Source organism: Odocoileus virginianus, chromosome 1 (genome assembly GCF_023699985.2).
Source record: "Odocoileus virginianus isolate 20LAN1187 ecotype Illinois chromosome 1, Ovbor_1.2, whole genome shotgun sequence".
NCBI lineage: Eukaryota > Metazoa > Chordata > Mammalia > Artiodactyla > Cervidae > Odocoileus > Odocoileus virginianus.
The window spans coordinates 34,677,939-34,696,137 of record NC_069674.1 but is presented as its reverse complement, the minus strand read 5'-3'; the positions used below and the strand labels follow the sequence as shown (position 1 = coordinate 34,696,137).

The window sequence follows — 18,199 nt, the reverse complement described above, 5'->3', positions numbered from 1 at the left end:
ATGGGGTTAGTGTTAATTGCCTTCACAGTTTCCTACAAGGGCTTGGAAATAATCTACGTTCCTAGTTTAACATCTGGAACATAGAGGTTCCTCAAACAATGAGAGCTGGATAATATTATTGTCATCATCTTCATGATAAATGGTTCCCCCTAAGATAAGCATAAGTCAGTGATACCTTTACTCTGAGAAGGGGAAGGCCAGAGATGCGGAGGTTACACCCCCCTTTTCAGTTTGCTGCACGATGATATTAAGGGACTTGATCTTGTATAGGTCCCCATCCAGGCCAAGTTCCTCCTGGATCCTGAAGAAGCTGCATCCCATCAAAATTCTTTGCCCTTTCTAAGAACACTTTGTCTCTTCTAGGGACCTTCCTATTGGGTCCACTGATAGGAAGTGTTCCAAACTTCACTGCCAGGAAGGTATGGCCATTCGGAGGCATACAGCCTCCTTCAGGATCAGTGGAGAGAACACAAAGGCAGGTGAGTTCCAGAGATTGACACAAAGTTGATTCCAGTGGTCAGGCCGAGAACTTTCTCTCTCTACCATTGTACCAGGTCATAGGGAAGAGACAAAGTTAGCCAGGACTAACATGAAGGTAACAAGATGATAGACAGCTCCCCATGCCTCACACCTCACAGAGCAGATTGACTTGGGGTTGTCAGTTTCCATCTCTGAAAATGGGGTGCCGGTTGTTTTCATATGTGGCTGATATTAAGTATTCATTAGCCACCTACCAGCTGGCATACACAGACTGTCTTCCCTGCTTCCTGGGGTCTCATGTTCCAAAGCCCTTTTTTGCAAGACCCATGTGAGGATTGTGTGATGTTGTTATTTTGTTCAGAGTGTTATGATTACACGTGAACATCGACATGAGGTTTCAGATTATTCTTGCATCTTCAAGGAGCCCTTTGTCCACAGTTGGTGCCTAGTGATTTTTTTACTTTTGGCATGTGCTCATTTTTTTCTGTTGAGGTACAGTTCACGTAACATAAAATTAATCAATTTAAAGTGAACCTAACGTAAGTTAATCGATTGTTTATTGAGGTGCAGTTCACATAGCAATTGATTTAAAGTGAAAATTTCAGTGGCTTTCGTACATTCCTAATGTTGTACAACTACCACATCTGTCTAGTTCTGAAACCTGTTTATGACCCCAAATTAAAACCTTGTGCACATGGTCCCCTCCTCCCCCACCAACCCTGGGAACTGCCGGTCTGCTTTCTGTCTCTGGACTTTTCTACTCTGGATATTTCATATGCATAAAATCATACAATATATGACCTCTTGGTTCTGGCTTAGTGTATACTTTTATTTATAATATTGAGTCTCAAACAATCCCAATACTGCCTTACTCTGTGTGAGGTCTGCAGTAAAAGGGAGTTTATGACTAAAGACACCAAGAGAATTAAGGTATAGTCAACAGGACCATATTGAATGCTAATAATTGACATGCCTCCTCTCACAGCAATCCCAAGAAAGATGATATTTAGGAGTCATTATCCCATTTTGCAGATTAAGGAGAATGAGACACAGTTTAAGTGGTTAAATGAAGATTACGTACCCAGAAAGTGATGCCATGAAATGTGAATCCTGACATTTTAATTCATAGATACTCCTCTCTTAACTACTACAGAGGCTATGTTTTTCAAAAAAAGCAGGTTTTAAAAGTATGTTTACAGACCAGTCTAAAGCCAACAGGATTACAGTTGGGCTGAAATCCCTCCATGGTGACACCAGGACTTTCTCCAAGCCACACTTAGACTTGGTATATATTTCTGGTGTGAAGCCGAAGGGTCAAAGAGGAACAGAAATGCTCATCCAGCCCCAACCTTGAGTTTCTCTGAGGCAATGAGTATCCTGATCCTCCACTTTGGCTGCAAAGCAAGGATCTAAGGTGATATATTGGAAAGATCACTGAATAAGAGTCTGGAGAATTGGCTCTGTGGCAACTGTTGAGGTGGCCTTGGGGAAATCATTTTCCCTTTCTCTCCCAATTTTCTTCATCTCTCCTCTACGAGTTGTACTTGATACACAATATGTTCTCTTGCTGCTCTCAAAAATCTACAACTTATTCCATTAAACAGTGAAGAATTTCCAGAACCCCTCATGGTAACGAGTACCCTTCATTTGTGCCTTATAGCTTCTATTTGCTCAGCAAATGGGGTGACAGAATGGCCTGGGGTATGTTTTACTTACTCTAGTCAGAGGCTGTCATATCCAAAGGTAGACAGTTGGGTCTTCAAAGGGTGACTGTCAACTTCCTATCCTTCCTCAAGATCCAGTCCCCTGACTACCCAGGGAGGTGCCCATGGTTCTGGCAGGGTCAGGGTTGGGAATTTTAAGCATGGTGACATATAGGTGATTGGCAGTTCTCCATTTTTTGATCTCGACTCTGGGTGTGCCTGGTAGCCCTGCCTCGGCCTTCTGCCAACCCAAGCCTGGACTTACTCACAAGAAGGCAATTTGAGCAGTGACAACAAGTGCGCAAAGACACCGTAGCCAGAGTGAAATGTTTATTGTGCAGTAGAGGCGTTTTCCTTAAACAAGCTCTTTGCAACTCCCACTGAGGCTGTGTTTTGTGGCTATTTCTGAAACTAACACTTGATCATTTGAAAACCTCTGAGAGTGTGCAACACACAATATTTACCTTTGCATGCAAAGATAAATCCACTTTTCCTGTCCACTTCTCCCAAAGAAGAGATTGCAAATAATCTCTCATTAAAACTTGGTTTTAATATGTACTATTATTGGATAGTCTACTATGACCTTAAAGGCCCAATTAACCCCAAATTCATTAACTTTGGTATTTCAGCAGGAGATCGTAATTTATAAGGAAAGTATGGAGCTAAATCGGACCGATGTTGCCATGGCAACACCTCTGCCACAGCTGAGTTGCACTGGAACCAGGCTGCTGAAAGTTTATGATGGGACTGCAGGCCATACTAGGAGAGTAGATTGAAAAGGATGATTAAGATGAAGGTCGGGGTGGGGGAGGAACCATGAAATTCCTTTATTAGAAAGAAAATGTGAAAGTTTTAATCACTCAGTCATGTCTGACTCTTTGCCATGGACTGAAGCCCTCCAGGCTCCTCTATCGTGGATTTCTCCAGGCAAGAATACTGACGTGTGTTGCCATTCCCTTCTCCAGGGAATCTTCCCAACCCAGGATTGAACCCAGGTCTCCTGCATTGCAGGCGGATTCTTTACCATCTGAGCCAGCAGGGAAGCCCAGAAAGAAAATGTAGGGAGTAGCAAATGAACTTTGTAATACCAGGTACTACAGAGGAAGGGAGCACCAGTGGTGGTGAGGTGTTCCCTGGGAAAGCTCATGCTACCGTTGTACTGTAGGGAAATTGTCACCTGCCATTTTGCTTTTTGGGTTATTTTTTAGTATTTATTTGCCTGAGCCGAGTCTTGGTTGCAGCATGCAAACTCTAAGTTGTAGCATGTGGGATCTAGTTCCCTGACCAGGGATTGAACCTGGGCCCCCTGCACTGGAGCACAGTCTTGGCTGCTGGACCGTCAGGGAAGTCACTGCTGTGTTCTAAGTGTGGTTTGTGTGAAAAGGGGTACTCTCCACCAGGCTGTGTCTTAGGACACGGATTTTCTCTTCTCTGCTACTGCTGCTAAGTCCCTTCAGTCGTGTCCGACTCTGTGTGACCCCATCCCTGGGATTCTCCAGGCAAGAACCCTGGGGTGGGTTGCCATTTCCTTCTCTGGTTGCCTCTTAAGCTTTTCTTTAAGATGGATCCTTAAGGAAATCCTGTATTTCATAACACGCTTGTATTTTCAGACAAGTCAAGAGCTCAGGTTGGATCCAGAAGAAGGCAAGGGCAGCCTGCAGCCAGGATCCACACTGTGGGATCCATCTCCCTTTGTTACTTCCCAAAGGGACTCAGGGGTCACTCCAGCTCTGGTGTTTATCAGTGGGAGAGTCAGACCTGACACCTGGGGCTCCAGCTCCATCTGCAGGCTCCTCGCCCCCCATCATGTTTCCTCACTTGTAAAATAAGAGCACAGGGCGTGTAGGGGGCTCGCTGGACCTGCTCACATCCCCGTCTGCAAATGTGCACTGCACAGGATTTCCTTCTGTTTGTGAAGATAACCCACCTTTCCTAGATGAGCCCTCCGATCCTTCCAGCTTTGGAATCATATCAATGTTTAACTGGTGAACATCGCTAGGACTGCCCAGGTGCCCAGCTTCTGTGTGTTTTCAGTTATAACTCTGCAGTGCACTGGGGAAAACCAGGATGATCTTTTCCACTTTCTCATTCTGTCTCTATTTCTGAACAATAGAATTTTCAGGAATATTGGCAGAAATAATGAGGAGAAAGTCTATCTAAGGAACCTCTTCTCAATAGCTTTTTACCATATGATTTGTATCAGATAAGAGGAGTTTTATGACATGGTTGCTTAGGTACCCAGATCATGTCTGCAAATAGATTTTGAATCTATGAATCTCATCTTTTTGTTTGTTTTATTTATTTTTTAATGGAGTATAATGACTTTACAGTGTCATGTTAGTTTCTGCTGTACATTGAAATGAATCAGCTGTATATATACATATATCTCCCCACCCCCCCGGCCTTGGACCTCTCTTCCGCCGCCCCCCACCCCCCAGCCCAAATCTCATCTTAAAGACAGCATTCGTAGAGTGTAAGTGAATGCATTGGTTGTAAGAACACACTCAACTTCTTCAGCAAACATTGCTTGTTTGGAGTTGACAGTAGGATGTCATGGTCTGTGGAGGTGTCAGGTCTGAGCATCACAGTGGAACTCTTAATTTGAGAGGTGCATTGTCTACTTGAATGCTGGTTGGCGTGAAGAAACACAAGATTTAGAGTCATATTGTCCCAATCCTAGTTTACTGACTTCTTGAGTTACTTCAGCTCTTAAGTATGAGTTGATTTGTGTAGAAAGTGGGACTATATCTAATACGGCTGTTGAACGAATAACATACGATAGATGTAAAGCACCTGGGATGGTGCCTGGAAAACTGTAGAGTCACAGTAAATGTCAGTTTCCCCCACAGGCTGCAGACTGTGCATATATACTGAAACTGTCAGAGGCTCTGCCAAGAGCTAATGTCAGGAAGATGGCTACTCTCTGATTTTAGTATAATCAAATTAAAAAATGTATGTTTCTTACATTCTTTACTTGTCATTAAGAAATATATTTCAGGCATTGTTCAGAGCAAATATTGACAAGAAAACAGTGAATAAATAAATCAATAAATTACACAAAGCCCACAGATTACAAATTCCTCTGCAGCCGATCAGGGCTCTTCCTCGTCTCGATTCTCATCCTTGTTGACCTGCGTCTAAGACGGGCACCAGCAGCCAGAGGGACTGGCTGGTTTCGGTCATCCCTGGCACTCCCCTGCTTCGCAGGCTATGGGCACCATTGTTGCATGCATTCATGTCACTCTACTTCTCGAAAATCTTGCTAAGGCCAGTAGGTGTTTGTAAAGACTGTCACGAATACCAACACATATTGCTTTCCACCAAGAGGATTGTTGACGCAGACGATAAAAAGGCAGTAAGATCTGTACAGCATGGTAAACTGAGAAATGCTCACCTCGGAGAACATCCCATGTGTGTCTCTGTGACTTCTCTGATGAATGTGCAAGTTGTTTATAGGGTGCTTGTCATGCACAGACCTTGTGGATACAGTAAACAACCCGCAGGCAGGGAGAACTAATTTTAACCTGTTTTTGTGTCGGATGTTTTCCACCGTAAATCGATTAGGCCAACCAAAATAGTATACCAAGGTAGTATAATTTTGACAGCAGATAAGGTACTAGTGTTTCTCTTAAAATGTAAAGAGAAAAAAAAATTGATAATGTTGACTATCAAAGGCTTGAAATACTTTCAGTAGTTTCCGCCCTCTGGTCTCCCTTAAAAACAACAGCAGCAACAACAAAGCATTTAAAAAGTATCCAGTAGCTTCATTAGTCATTGCGGTTGCAGGTGTAGCATCTGTGGTAGCAAGCAGAGTCTAGAAAAAACTAAATTTAGAGTCTAAAATTACATTAGCTAACAAATTGGAATGCATAAAAATAATCATAAGAGAGGGATAACTCTCCCTGAAAACCTTTTTAATCTCATCTTCAATTATCTGGAGCAAACACTGAATCTGAGCAAATGGATTCTATTTCCACTGTATCTTTATGTTATCTATTATTGCTGCCAATAAATAGGCACTGGAACTATTTTGGTAAGAGCAGAAACGATGGGGCAGATTCCAGACATAAGGTGAGGATCAGGGCATCCTTGATTTTCAGAGCAATGTCAGACAGAGGCAGAAAGGTGCGAGGAAATACAGGTAGAGACAGTCCTCTCTTTTTGTTATATTCCTGGCTGTGTGCATGCTCAGTCGCTTCAGTTGTGTCTGACTCTTTTTGACCCAACGGACTGTAGCCCGCCAGGCTTCCCTGTCCATGGAATTCTCCAGGCAAGAATACTAGAGTGGGTTGCCATGCCCTTCTCCCGGCAATCTTCCTGACACAGGGATCAAACCCATGTCTCCCGCGTCTCCTGCATTGCTGGCAGAATCTTTACCACTGACTCACCAGTGCTGTGCTGTGCTTGGTCGCTCAGGCATGTTTGACTCTTTGCAACCCCATGGACTGTATCCCGCCAGGCTCCTCTGTCCATGGGGATTCTCCAGGCAAGAATAGGAGTGGGTTGCCCTGCCCTCTTCCAGGGGATCTTCCCAGCCCAGAGATTGAACCCAGGTCTCCCACCTTGCAGGAGGATTCTTTACTATTAGAGCTGCCAGGGAAACCCTGTCATGTTCTTAAGGTTTCTAAAATCAGAGTATTAATTTCAGCTAGAGAAATAGAAATTCATTTCTAATGGACTCAGAGAAGGCTGGAAGAGTGATCATTTCTTCCCTCTTTTAGGTAGGTCATTCAAACTGTTTAACTTTTCGTCTCTATAGTCAAGAGCTTGCCTGGTAGTGCTAGTGGTAAAGAACCTTCCTGCTAATACAGGAGACTTAAGAGACCTTGGTTTGATTCCTGGGTTGTGAAGATCTCCTGGAGGAGGGAGTGGCAACCCATTCCAGTGTTCTTGCCTGGAGAATCCCATGGGCAGAGGAGCCTGGTGGGCTGCAGTCCACGGGGTCACAAGGAGTCAGAGTTGACTGAGGCGACAGCACACACTCATGCTCTGTAGCCAAAGTGCCGTTTCCTTGGCCCCTTGTCTTTATTGTCATTGTTACTTTTAGTATTTAGGTGATTATTATTTTCCATTATTCTTATCAACGATTTACCACATGCTCCATCCCTTTTTTGTGACAGGGGTCGGGTGAATTGGTGCAATGCTGAAGCTTTGCTCTTTTGCGTTCAGAGTATCAGAGCAGGCAGACAGAGCCCTTGGTCGCCACCTGCTGGTGGCCGGCGTCACTGCAGCCACCCTCTCAGGTCTAAATCGGATGCAATGATGATGCTTGTTAAAATTATTAGCGAAGGAAAGGTGATAACATGCATCTCTTGCACTAGTAAGATCGGATACAACCAAACTGATGGTTATATACAGCTGTAGAGATAAATCAGGAACTCATTATTAAAATCTTATTTGTGTAGAGGTAAAACATTACTTTTGGCCATACCATTCAATACCTCACAGAAATCTATTCTCTTCAGAGGTATATCGATTCAGTTGAGAGTAAAATCCAATTACTAATAGTATGTAGTTGGAACATGTATGTAAGGAAGGTTTTATGTGTAATCACTTGGGGGAGCAGCCTGTCACGTAAGATAATGTCTGTTTTTTGATCTGTAATAGGACGTCTGTGTGTGTGTAGTGGTATTCACCATTCAGCTTACCCATGCTGTCTGCATGATACAGAGTCTGTCTGGCCCCAAACTGCTGAAACCAGGGGGGTGTTCACTCCGTAGGGGTGATTTTTTTTCCAGACAGATGGAAAATACATATAACTTAGAACGATGACAACACAACTTACTTTCGACATTTGAACTCCTAAGTCCATTGTATACACATTGTGTTTATGTATAGTTTATGTGTAGTTTCTTAGGATCCTGGAGAGAGCTTGTTGGTTTTCCAACAGCAAAGCTAAGAGCCCTTGTTTATCAGTCTTCTTGAAATTAAGATGCCCTCCTAAGTTATATTCTGAGCATTACTCTTTCAACAGTGGCAACAATAACATATATAAAAGACCTATGTTTATGTAAAACAAGAGATATAATTCTTTTAACTTTTTAAGTTAACCTTTTATTATAGGAATTTTCAGTCATTCACCTAAATATAAATCCCCCTGTACTTCATGCCCCACATAAGTAATTATCAGTATTTATAATGCACCTTAAATATGTATCATGTAAAAGTATTCTTTTTATGAACTCATGTACTTAATGACAGAGTAGGAAAAAAACTACATTTTATGTCATGGCCAGTGACTGTGTTTAAATCATTGCATACTTTGTGGAGATAATAGGATATCAAATAGGATATCAAATTCTGATAATAGGAAATTCTCCTAAGAGAAGGAAATAGCTTCTAAGAATATGAGTGATACTTGTCCATATAACAAATACTACACTGCTAGCATTATTTTTCATTTCTAAAGTAAAATGTTGTAGAAAATGTATTCAGCAACAGGTTAATTTTATATTAGTTATTTTTGTCTTTATTGCAGTGTGGTTGGCTCACGATTGTGTTAGTTTCAGGCGTACAGCAAAGTGATTCAGTTTTATATATATATATCTATATATAGATTTATATTTATATCTCTTTCAGATTATTTCCCCATCTAGATTATTACAAGAGATTGAGTAGAGTTCTGTGCTATACAGTAGGTCTTTGTTGGTTATCTATTTTCTATTTAGTGGGGTGTGTATTTGGAGGGGAGAATGGCAACCCGCTCCAGTGTTCTTGCCTGGAGAATCCCATGGACTGAGGAGCCTGGCGGGGCTACAGTCCATGGGGTCGCAAAGAGTCAGACACGACTGAATGACTCACACACACACACACACACACACACACACACACACAGGGTGTGTATTGCAATGGGTTACTTTTATAAATAAAAGTACGTTTGAGTCAGAAGGAGGTTTTTTAAATGCCCCGCTATGACCATAGGTGTGTGGCTCAGAATCTCCATCTCCCATTTCCGAGGCCCGCTCAGCAGGCACTGTCCATTGCCCTTTTCAGTATTCTGGGTTCAGCAATTCTGAATCATGAGAGCTTTCCTAACTTAATAGGACAAACTGGGTAGAGTTTATTCAATAAGGAAAAAGAATGATTAATTCTAATCACATCAGCTAGCAAGATCAGTTTTTGAAAGATGCTTCCTGAGTGTATTATATACAATCAATCTACAGTGCTCCTTTTTTCTCAGTCTTTCTGATTTGAATCTCTCAAATCAAGTCTGCGAGCTGATGTGAGAGTCTTGTGAAGACTTGGACTCCATAGCCAATCTGTTCAAAACTAAAATTTCTGATTGTACTTTATTTCATTATTCCAAGTTTTACATACTACTTAAAGCTCTTTCAACTACATTCCAACCTTAGAAGCAAGATTCTCATTTTTTTTCTATTTTGTGTTTCCTAGTAAAGGTCTTTAAATCTGATTTAATTTGAATTATCATATATATTTGATGGCAAAAATGATTCTCCCTTCATTCTCAAGAGGTCTCATTGAGAAACTTGCTAATCTTTTTTTTAATGAATGTAATTTAGCTTATGGGACTGTCTCCATGAAGATTTGAAAGTTTATATTTTTAAATGCAGTTTATGATATTCTGACTTTGTGTGATAAGGATGCTTGTCAATGGCTTTCTTCCATGATCCAGGTAATATCGGGCCTGGGCCCCTTCCATTTTTGTCACTCAGATATCCTCTGCAATATTGCTCTCATCTGCTTTCAGCCAACACGAATTAGAAAGAGCTTGTGGAGGGGACTGTGCACACCTCAAAAGCTGTGTTTCAAGGGTGGCATGTGTCACTTCCATTCCCATTCCATTTGCTACACCCACCTGCAAGGAAAGCTGAGGACTGTAGCATCATTGGGGGCCCAGGAGGCAGAGGAGTCAGAACTTGGAGCAGATGGCAGACTGCTGTACCTGAATACTGGGCTTCGGGACATGACAAAGAAAGCCTGGCAGTCTGATGGCCTCAGAAGAGGGGACAGACATGGCAGGCTGAGTCTGACTCTTACTGAGGCCCGTTTGGTTTGCAGATCATCCCTGGAGTGGAGGCTGACGTGACGGCTGGAACCTTGGTGCCGGAGGCCGAGGGGGTCCCGGTGGAGGAAGCAGAGACAGAGAAGGTGGCTCTCCTAGCTGGAGCAGGAGCAGGTTTAGAGGAGGCCAAGACCGACACCGGATCCGCAGAGGCCATAGATGGTGACAGATCTCAGCTGGAAGAAACGGAAGCAGCGGCCACTCAGGTACGTGTCCTAGTGAGTGAAGTGTCTAGGGAGGTGGTGGCCACTGGAACGCTCTGTTGGCTACTGGTGATACCTCTTTTGGATGTGGAGTAATGGATGGTCTGTAGCCGTTTTGTGGCTCCCACTCCACCAAAATGACATATTCGATTCTCAGAAAGAATGATCTCAGCATTCTCCTGTATCAGCATCGTGAGGCTCCACTTGGCTCCCCTTGCTCTGGTGGACTGGGCTTAAGCACCTGTAGGGGCGAGGGAAACCATGGAATTAAGTGAAGGAGAAGAATGAAGCACAGACGAGGAAAAGGATGTGAATGGAGGCAGGGAGGAGGAAGAGAATTTGATAGAACAATAGGCTCGTTGGATGGATTAGGTGAGATAATAGCCAGAGTTCTCAGCCGGGTGCCAGACACATGGTGGGAATCCAGTATTAGTAGTTAAGTCATATTGCTATTATTACTCTTTATTATTCAGTTCAGTTCAGTCGCTCAGTCATGTCCGACTCTTTGCAACCCCATGGACCACAGCACACCAGGCCTCCCTGTCCATCACCAACTCCTGGAGCTTGGAAATCAAACTCATGTCCATTAAGTCAGTGATGCCATCCAACCATCTCATCCTCTGTTGTCCCCTTCTCCTCCTGCCTTAAATCTTTCCCAGCATCAGGGTCTTTTCAAATGAGTCAGCTCTTCTCATCAGATGGCCAAAGTATTGTAGTTTCAGCTTCAGCATCAGTCCTTCCAGTGAACACTCAGGACTGATCTCCTTTAGGATTGACTGGTTGGATCCCCTTGGAGTTCAAGGGACTTTCAAGAGTCTTCTCCAACACCACAGTTCAAAACCATCAATTCTTCGGTGCTCAGCTTTCTTTATAGTCCAACTCTCAAATCCATACATGACTACAGGAAAAACCATAGCTTTGACTAGATGGACCTTTGTTGGCAAAGTAATGTCTCTGTTTTTTAATATGCTGTCTAGGTTGGTCATAACTTTCCTTCCAAGGAGTAAGCGTCTTTTAATATCATGGCTGCAGTCACCATCTGCAGTGATTTTGGAGCCCAGAAAAATAAAGTCAGCCACTGTTCCCACTGTTTCCCCATCTATTTGCCATGAAGTGATGGGACCAGATACCATGAACTTAGTTTTCTGAATGTTGAGCTTTAAGTCAACTTTTTCTCTCTCCTCTTTCACTTTCATCAAGAGGCTCTTTAGTTCTTCTTCACTTTCTGCCATAAGGGTGGTGTCATCTGTGTATCTGAAGTATTGATATTTCTCCCGGCAATCTTGATTACCGCTTGTGCTTCCTCCAGCCCCGCGTTTCTCATGATGTACTCTGCATACCAGTTAAATAACCTTGATGTACTCCTTTTCCTATTTGGAACCAGTCTGTTGTTCCATGTCCAGTTCTAACTGTTGCTTCCTGACCTGCATACAGGTTTCTCAAGAGGCAGGTCAGGTGGTCTGGTATGCCCATCTTTTTCAGAATTTTCCACAGTTTATTGTGATCCACACAAAGGCTTTGGCATATTAGAGTGCCTTAAACTCTCCACTAGGCTCCTTTTACCAAAAGTCCATCCCTACATTGGGTTATTAATATGACCTGAAGTTGGAGTTACCCCAGAGACACCAAGGCAACAAATACAGATACTCCTAATGTGAGGCCTCAAACCCAGAAACCACAGCAAGGATGCCTCTTCTAAACCCCATGTTCTTGCTCCTCTGAATTCTAAGTAGAAATAGTAAAGAGGTGGTTTAATGGGAGATTTTGCTTTTTCCTGATTATTTCACTCATAATAAATTTCCAGAAATCTTTCCAGAGTTCCTTAATGCTTGAAGCTAAATGATCCTGTTCAAACAGCCGGCAGCAGTACTATTTAGAGAAATAACTCAAAAGTACATTCTATATTTTTCCATAGATTTTCTTGTCACAATGCCAGGCATATTTCTGTATGTGTGACAACATGCTTGTTGAAAGAATGTGTTATTGTCCCCAAATTGAAGAATAGAAGTGCCTATCTATGTTCACTGATATCTGAGGATATATAGAACTTGATCTCCAGGCTTCCCATATGCTAGTGAAATTCCCTTCCCTGCTCATCTTCGTAAAAGAATAAAACAGGTCTTGATCCTTTGATTCTGCTTTTCCCCCAGACAGTACAGTACTCAGAGCAGTTGGTGGGAATTGTCATCACTCAAGTTATCAGTGCAGTGTGAGCTCTGATGAAAACCAGCAAGCAAAGGAAGGCAGATCATCTGCAAACAGGGGCCAGATCTTTACTAACAATAGAGTTTCCAGGAGAAAAGCAATCACAGGAGGTTAAATGTCAGTTTCAAGTGAGGGTTACTATTCAGAGGGACAAGAATGGACCACTGTGAAAATGGGGGCATCCTTAGAGTCTAGCTACATTTCCTCTCAGGATTATACCCCTCCTCCCATCATGATTAACCTCTCTCCCCAAATTCTGCTAGTCCACCCCCCAACTTCCTGAGAAACCTGTCTTACCTAACTGCCTGGTTGTTCAAGGATCCACAAATTGGTCCCACTAAAGGTTTCTGTCTCAGGAGACATAAAAAGGAGGCCATGTTGGGAGGAACGTTCTGCAAGGTGGAAGGGTTTGAGACCAGAAAAGTTGGGTGAAGGGCAGACGTTTAGCTGGACGGGAGACGTGGGGAAAGTGGAACCACGGCGGGTGAGATTGGCTAGAGGAAACTCCTGGAGAGCACAGAAGCCTTCTTTCCCAGCCCTTGCCCACACCACCATATTTTTCTCCCCTCAGGAGAAGGTCATCCCTTCTGTCGTCATACAGCCCGCCTCCAACAATGAAGGGGAGGGAGAACATGAAGGAACCCTGGATGCAGAATACAAGGAGGTGACTGATGACGCGGCTCTTCCGGGCCCCACCAGTGAGATGCCGGAGCTGGCCTCAGAGGAGGAGAAGGCGGCCAGGGCCCCGCAGCCTGCGCCTTCTGCTCCCTCAACAAGCGAGGTCTTCCAGGAAGTGCCTCCCGGCTTCCTCTACAAGGTTCTAGCTTTTATTTTGCCTTTTTTTTTTCTTACTTTATTCAGTGTCAGGAAAATACAATAGTAAAATCTGTCACCTTTGATGGAGAATACAGTGTAATTAAATTTAGTCTTGTCTTACTTGAGGACTCCGTTTCAGTTTGATTTGCAGTTAACCAAAGTTCATTGTTTTGGAGAAGGAAATGGCAACCCACTCCAGTATTCTTGCCTGGGAAATCCCATGGACAGAGGAGCCCGGCAGGCTGCAATCCAGAGGGTCATAAAGAGTTGGACACAACTGAAGCAGCTTGGCAGATGAAGTTCATTGTTTAGTTTCAAGGCTTGTGAATTTGGTGGTCGTGTCTACACAAAAGGATACACTTCAGGTGCCACATGCCACACTGACTGTTAAATATGTTCTCAGTTCTCTATGATCTGCTTTACAATTTTGCTTCAGTTACAGCTGAGTCTCTTTTATTTTTTTATTTTTATTTATTTTTTTGAGTCTCTTTTAAAAAGGAGAAATGTGTTTCCGGTCCCTTAACATTTCTTTTTTTTAAATCTGGTGACCGTTTGTCCTTCCTTTGCTTTGAAGCCCTTTTGTGCAGACTTGGTTGTCTGGTTTTCATTCTTTTTGCCATGTGTATTTATTGTTTTTGTTACTGTATTGTTTTTTCCTTCATCCTCTTATTATTATAACATTATTATGTATTATTATATATTATATATATTATATATTATTATTATAACATTATTATAACATTATAACATGGTAAGATTTCCATGCTGCTGGGCTGCAAGAAGCATAGTCATGTCTTCTATAACAACTGATAATCAAAGAAAGTTCGCCACAAGGTAAATGATATGCTCCTTGGTAGTGAATGGGGTGATTGCTTCCACCCCAAGTACCCCCTCGAGCTCCCCCTAGAGCCCAGAGCTTGAAATTATCCGCGTGCTTATCTGCTCCTTGCTGGAGGGCAGGAAATACCTTGCTGCACTTGCATGGCACAAAGTAAGGAGTCCATAAATATTTTATTTTATTTATTTATTTATTTTTTTAACATAATTGGCTGATTTTATACAGCACTTATATCTTTTAGTCCACAAGTATATTATTAAATGATAAAGAACATCTAATACAACCATTTCTACAGAACTAGGAAATAAATTTCTAAGAAAGATTTTTACAGACCCCATCTTTTATACCCACCCCAACAGTCTAACTCTAAAGAGGATAAAGCCAATGACTTTCCTCACAAGAGCTCACGACTAATGTCGCTTTGCTATCAAAATCTGTATTTCTGATCCGTTATGAGCATTGAGACAAGATTCAAATATTCCCAAAGAAAGAAGCACAATGCACGTTGTGATCACCTATTCAGCAACAGCGAGCACTGCATTCAAAACTATCTCATCCCAGGAATTAAATAAGGTCGGCCACATTCATTGGCATTTCCTCCACTGTAGTATTGTAGAAAGTCTCAATGTCACGAAGAATCCTCTTGTCTTCTTCAGTAACAAAGTTTATAGCCACACCTTTCCTCCCAAATCGACCCCCCTCTGCCAATTCTGTGAATATAGTTTTCACGATTGGTAGGTAGATCATAGTTTATAACCAATGACACTTGTTGCACATCAATTCCACGAGCCAACAAGTCAGTAGTGATCAAAACACGGCTTGACCCTGATCGAAATTCCCTCATAATAACATCTCTTCCTTTCTGGTCCACGTCACCATGCAGGGCAGAAACTGTGAAGTCCCTGGCATGCATTTTCTCTGTGAGCCAGTCCACCTTGCGCCTTGTATTGAGAAAAATGACAGCCTGTGTAATTGTCAGTGTCTCGTACAAGTCACAAAGTGTATCCAACTTCCATTCCTCTCTTTCAACATTAATATAAAACTGTTTGATTCCTTCAAGGGTCAATTCTTCCTTTTTCACCAAAATTCGAATTGGATCTCTCGTGAATTTTTTGGTCACTTCCAACACATCTGTTGGCATTGTGGCAGAAAGCAACACCACCTGAATACTAGTATTTAATTTTTGGAAGATCTCATAGATTTGATCCTTAAACCCTTGGCTCAGCATTTCATCTGCTTCATCCAAAACAAACATTTTGATCCATTTTGGAGAGAGATATCTTCTGTTTAACATATCAAACACTCTCCCTGGTGTTCCAACAATATGTGGTGCTTCAGCCTGCAGTTTTTGCACTTCATTTCGAACATTTGTTCCACCAATGCAGGCATGACAAGTTGCTCCCATATAATCTCCAAGTGCCAGAATTACCTTTTGGATCTGTTGAGCCAGTTCTCTGGTGGGGGCCAATACTAGTGCTTGGGTCTCAATCTCCAACTGTTGCAGGATGGAAATAGCAAATGTGGCTGTCTGGCCAGTACCTGACTGAGCTTGAGCAATTACATCATACCCTTTAATACATGGAATAATAGCTCTCTGCTGAATAGCTGATGGCTTCTCAAAACCATAAGCATAGATGCCCCGAAGAAGAGACTCCTTTAAGTTCATATCATCAAAGTTATCAACAATCTCATTCCAGTTGCTCTCGATGACACCATCGGGGTCCATTCCCTCTGGGCCGCCATGTTCTCTGTTATAATCCGCGGAGCCACCAGACATGATCCGAAGAACCACTCAGTGCCGGACTGAAAAGCCATAAATATTTTAAAAGTGAATAAATATGTTAATTGGCTTCTATGATAAGGAAAAAAATGACGGAGAGAAAGCTTTGCTCAGAGAGGCCTTTAAATGACTATTTAGTTTTCATCAATGGAAGGGTCCTTACCAAAAAGCCCAGTTTTTAATACCTTTTTAATAAAGGTGTTAGTCACTCAGTCATGTCTGACTCTTTGCAACCCCATAAACTAGCCCACCAGGCTGCTCTGTCCATGAAATTCTCCAGGCAAGAATATTGGAGTGGGTAGCCAATCCCTTCTCCAGGGGATCTTCCCTTTCTAAGGATCGAAACTGCATCCCTCACATTGCAGGCAGAGTCTTTACTGTCTAAGCTGCCAGGGAAGCCCCATACTTAAGCCTAATACTCGGGCTTAAGCCAGGGGCTTAAAGGTATATAATCCTACCTCATAGATTATAGTTGGAATGCTAATATGCATATTTGACTTGGCATTTCCAAATTCAGCTCTTTGTCTTTTAAAAAGTATTAAATATGTGTATGTTTGTAGGGGTGGAATTGAGTAGAATAGCCATTGTCTTTTTCTTCTATTTGCTCCTTAGAAAGTAGCTGCTACCTTGTCACCTCCATTGGGGACAGGGGGGCTTAATAGATTGATGAATTAATATGGAGGAAAAACATGACCAGACATGTGGCCACTAAGCCAATGCTTTACTGTGTTCTGTTTTAAGAAAAGGGCATCAAGTCAAGGGGGCAGGGATGCCAAACAAGGCCAGGTCTGGCTGGGTCCCTCCCTGACTTTGCTCAGTGGCTGCACTGTGAGCTGGGGAACAGCATTTACCCACTATCTGGGCTTCAGGGTTTTCATCAGAAAAAATGAATTTGGCAATAAGACAGTCATTTCCAGCTCTCCCATGTTATGCTTCTGTATACAAAATATACAATTTAAAAGCCAGTTGTTTAGTCTTGGCTCTGAAAAAGAGGTCAGGGACACAGGAGAGAGAAAACTAGTCTTGATTAAATAGTTATCCAGGCTTGGTGATGAGTCCATGGGGGTTCATTTTATTTTATTTTTTTCTTTTTTTTAAAATTATTATTTTTTCATTTATTTTTATTAGTTGGAGGCTAATTACTTTACAATATTATAGCAGTTTTTGCCATACATTGACATGAATCAGCCATGGATTTACATGTGCTCCCCATTCTGAACCCCTCTCCCACCTCCCTCCTCATCCCATCCCTCTGGGTCATCCCAGTGCACCAGCCCTGAGCACTTGTCTCATGCATCCAACTTGGACTGGCGATCTGCTTCACACTTGATAACATAGGGGTTCATTTTAGTACTCTCTCCTGCTTCTTGAAAATTCTCTGGTAGTAAAGTAGCCCTAGATATCTAATCCATGGTGAATGACATGGTTGTATTATTATCATCAACACTGCTAAGAGACTAGAACTCAACCCCACCACTAAAAAGAAATGATAATTATGTAACATAATCACGTGCTAGATAGTGCTACAGTGGCCATCATGTTACCATATACAAATGTATTAAATTAACATGGTATATCCCTTAAATGATATAATGTTACATGTCAAATATATTTCTATTAAAAAATCAGAAAAAGAGAGAAAGGAAACAGATTGTCATGGTTTAAAAGGTAAGATAGGGAAGGAAGTTTATTTAAGAAATTGATCACAGAGTTTAATTAGATAGTACTTTCCATATAACATATAAGTGATGGTTTTCTCAATTATTAATCATTTTACAGAAGAACTTTTCACTAGGCATCTTTAGGTTAAAAAAAAATAAACAAATAGTAACAAAGCATTGGTGATAATAAAATAGAACTCTCTAACAAAAATGTGAGAAATTAAAATTTAATTAATGCACTAAATTTTAGCTTTGGAAAAAGGCATTGCTTTACTAAATATGCAATACATTCAGATGGCCTGTGTCTGCCTGTAAAACTCAGATTAAAAGTAGACAGAGATTAGGATTTCCTTTGTTGTTAGAGTCCCTGGAAAAAGAAAAGAACGTGAAGTCACTCAGTCGTGTCCGACTCTTTGCGACCCCATGGACTGTAGCCTGCCAGGCTCCTCTGTCCATGGAATTTTCCAGGCAAGAATACTGCAGTGGGTTG

General features: G+C 42.1%; 1 protein-coding gene and 1 pseudogene across 2 annotated transcripts in view; one reads left to right on the top strand and one right to left on the bottom strand.

The window, feature by feature from the left end:
- AMPH (amphiphysin) overlaps positions 1-18,199 on the top strand; it is a 211,193-nt gene that overhangs the window by 187,148 nt on the left and 5,846 nt on the right. For both annotated transcript variants that reach the window (XM_070466607.1, XM_020892153.2), the window contains 2 exons: positions 10,203-10,412; positions 13,186-13,431. In XM_070466607.1, coding sequence (XP_070322708.1) covers positions 10,203-10,412; positions 13,186-13,431 — 456 coding nt within the window. The remainder of the gene's footprint in view (positions 1-10,202; positions 10,413-13,185; positions 13,432-18,199) is intronic.
- On the bottom strand, positions 14,685-16,097 carry LOC139034780 (eukaryotic initiation factor 4A-II pseudogene; annotated as a pseudogene).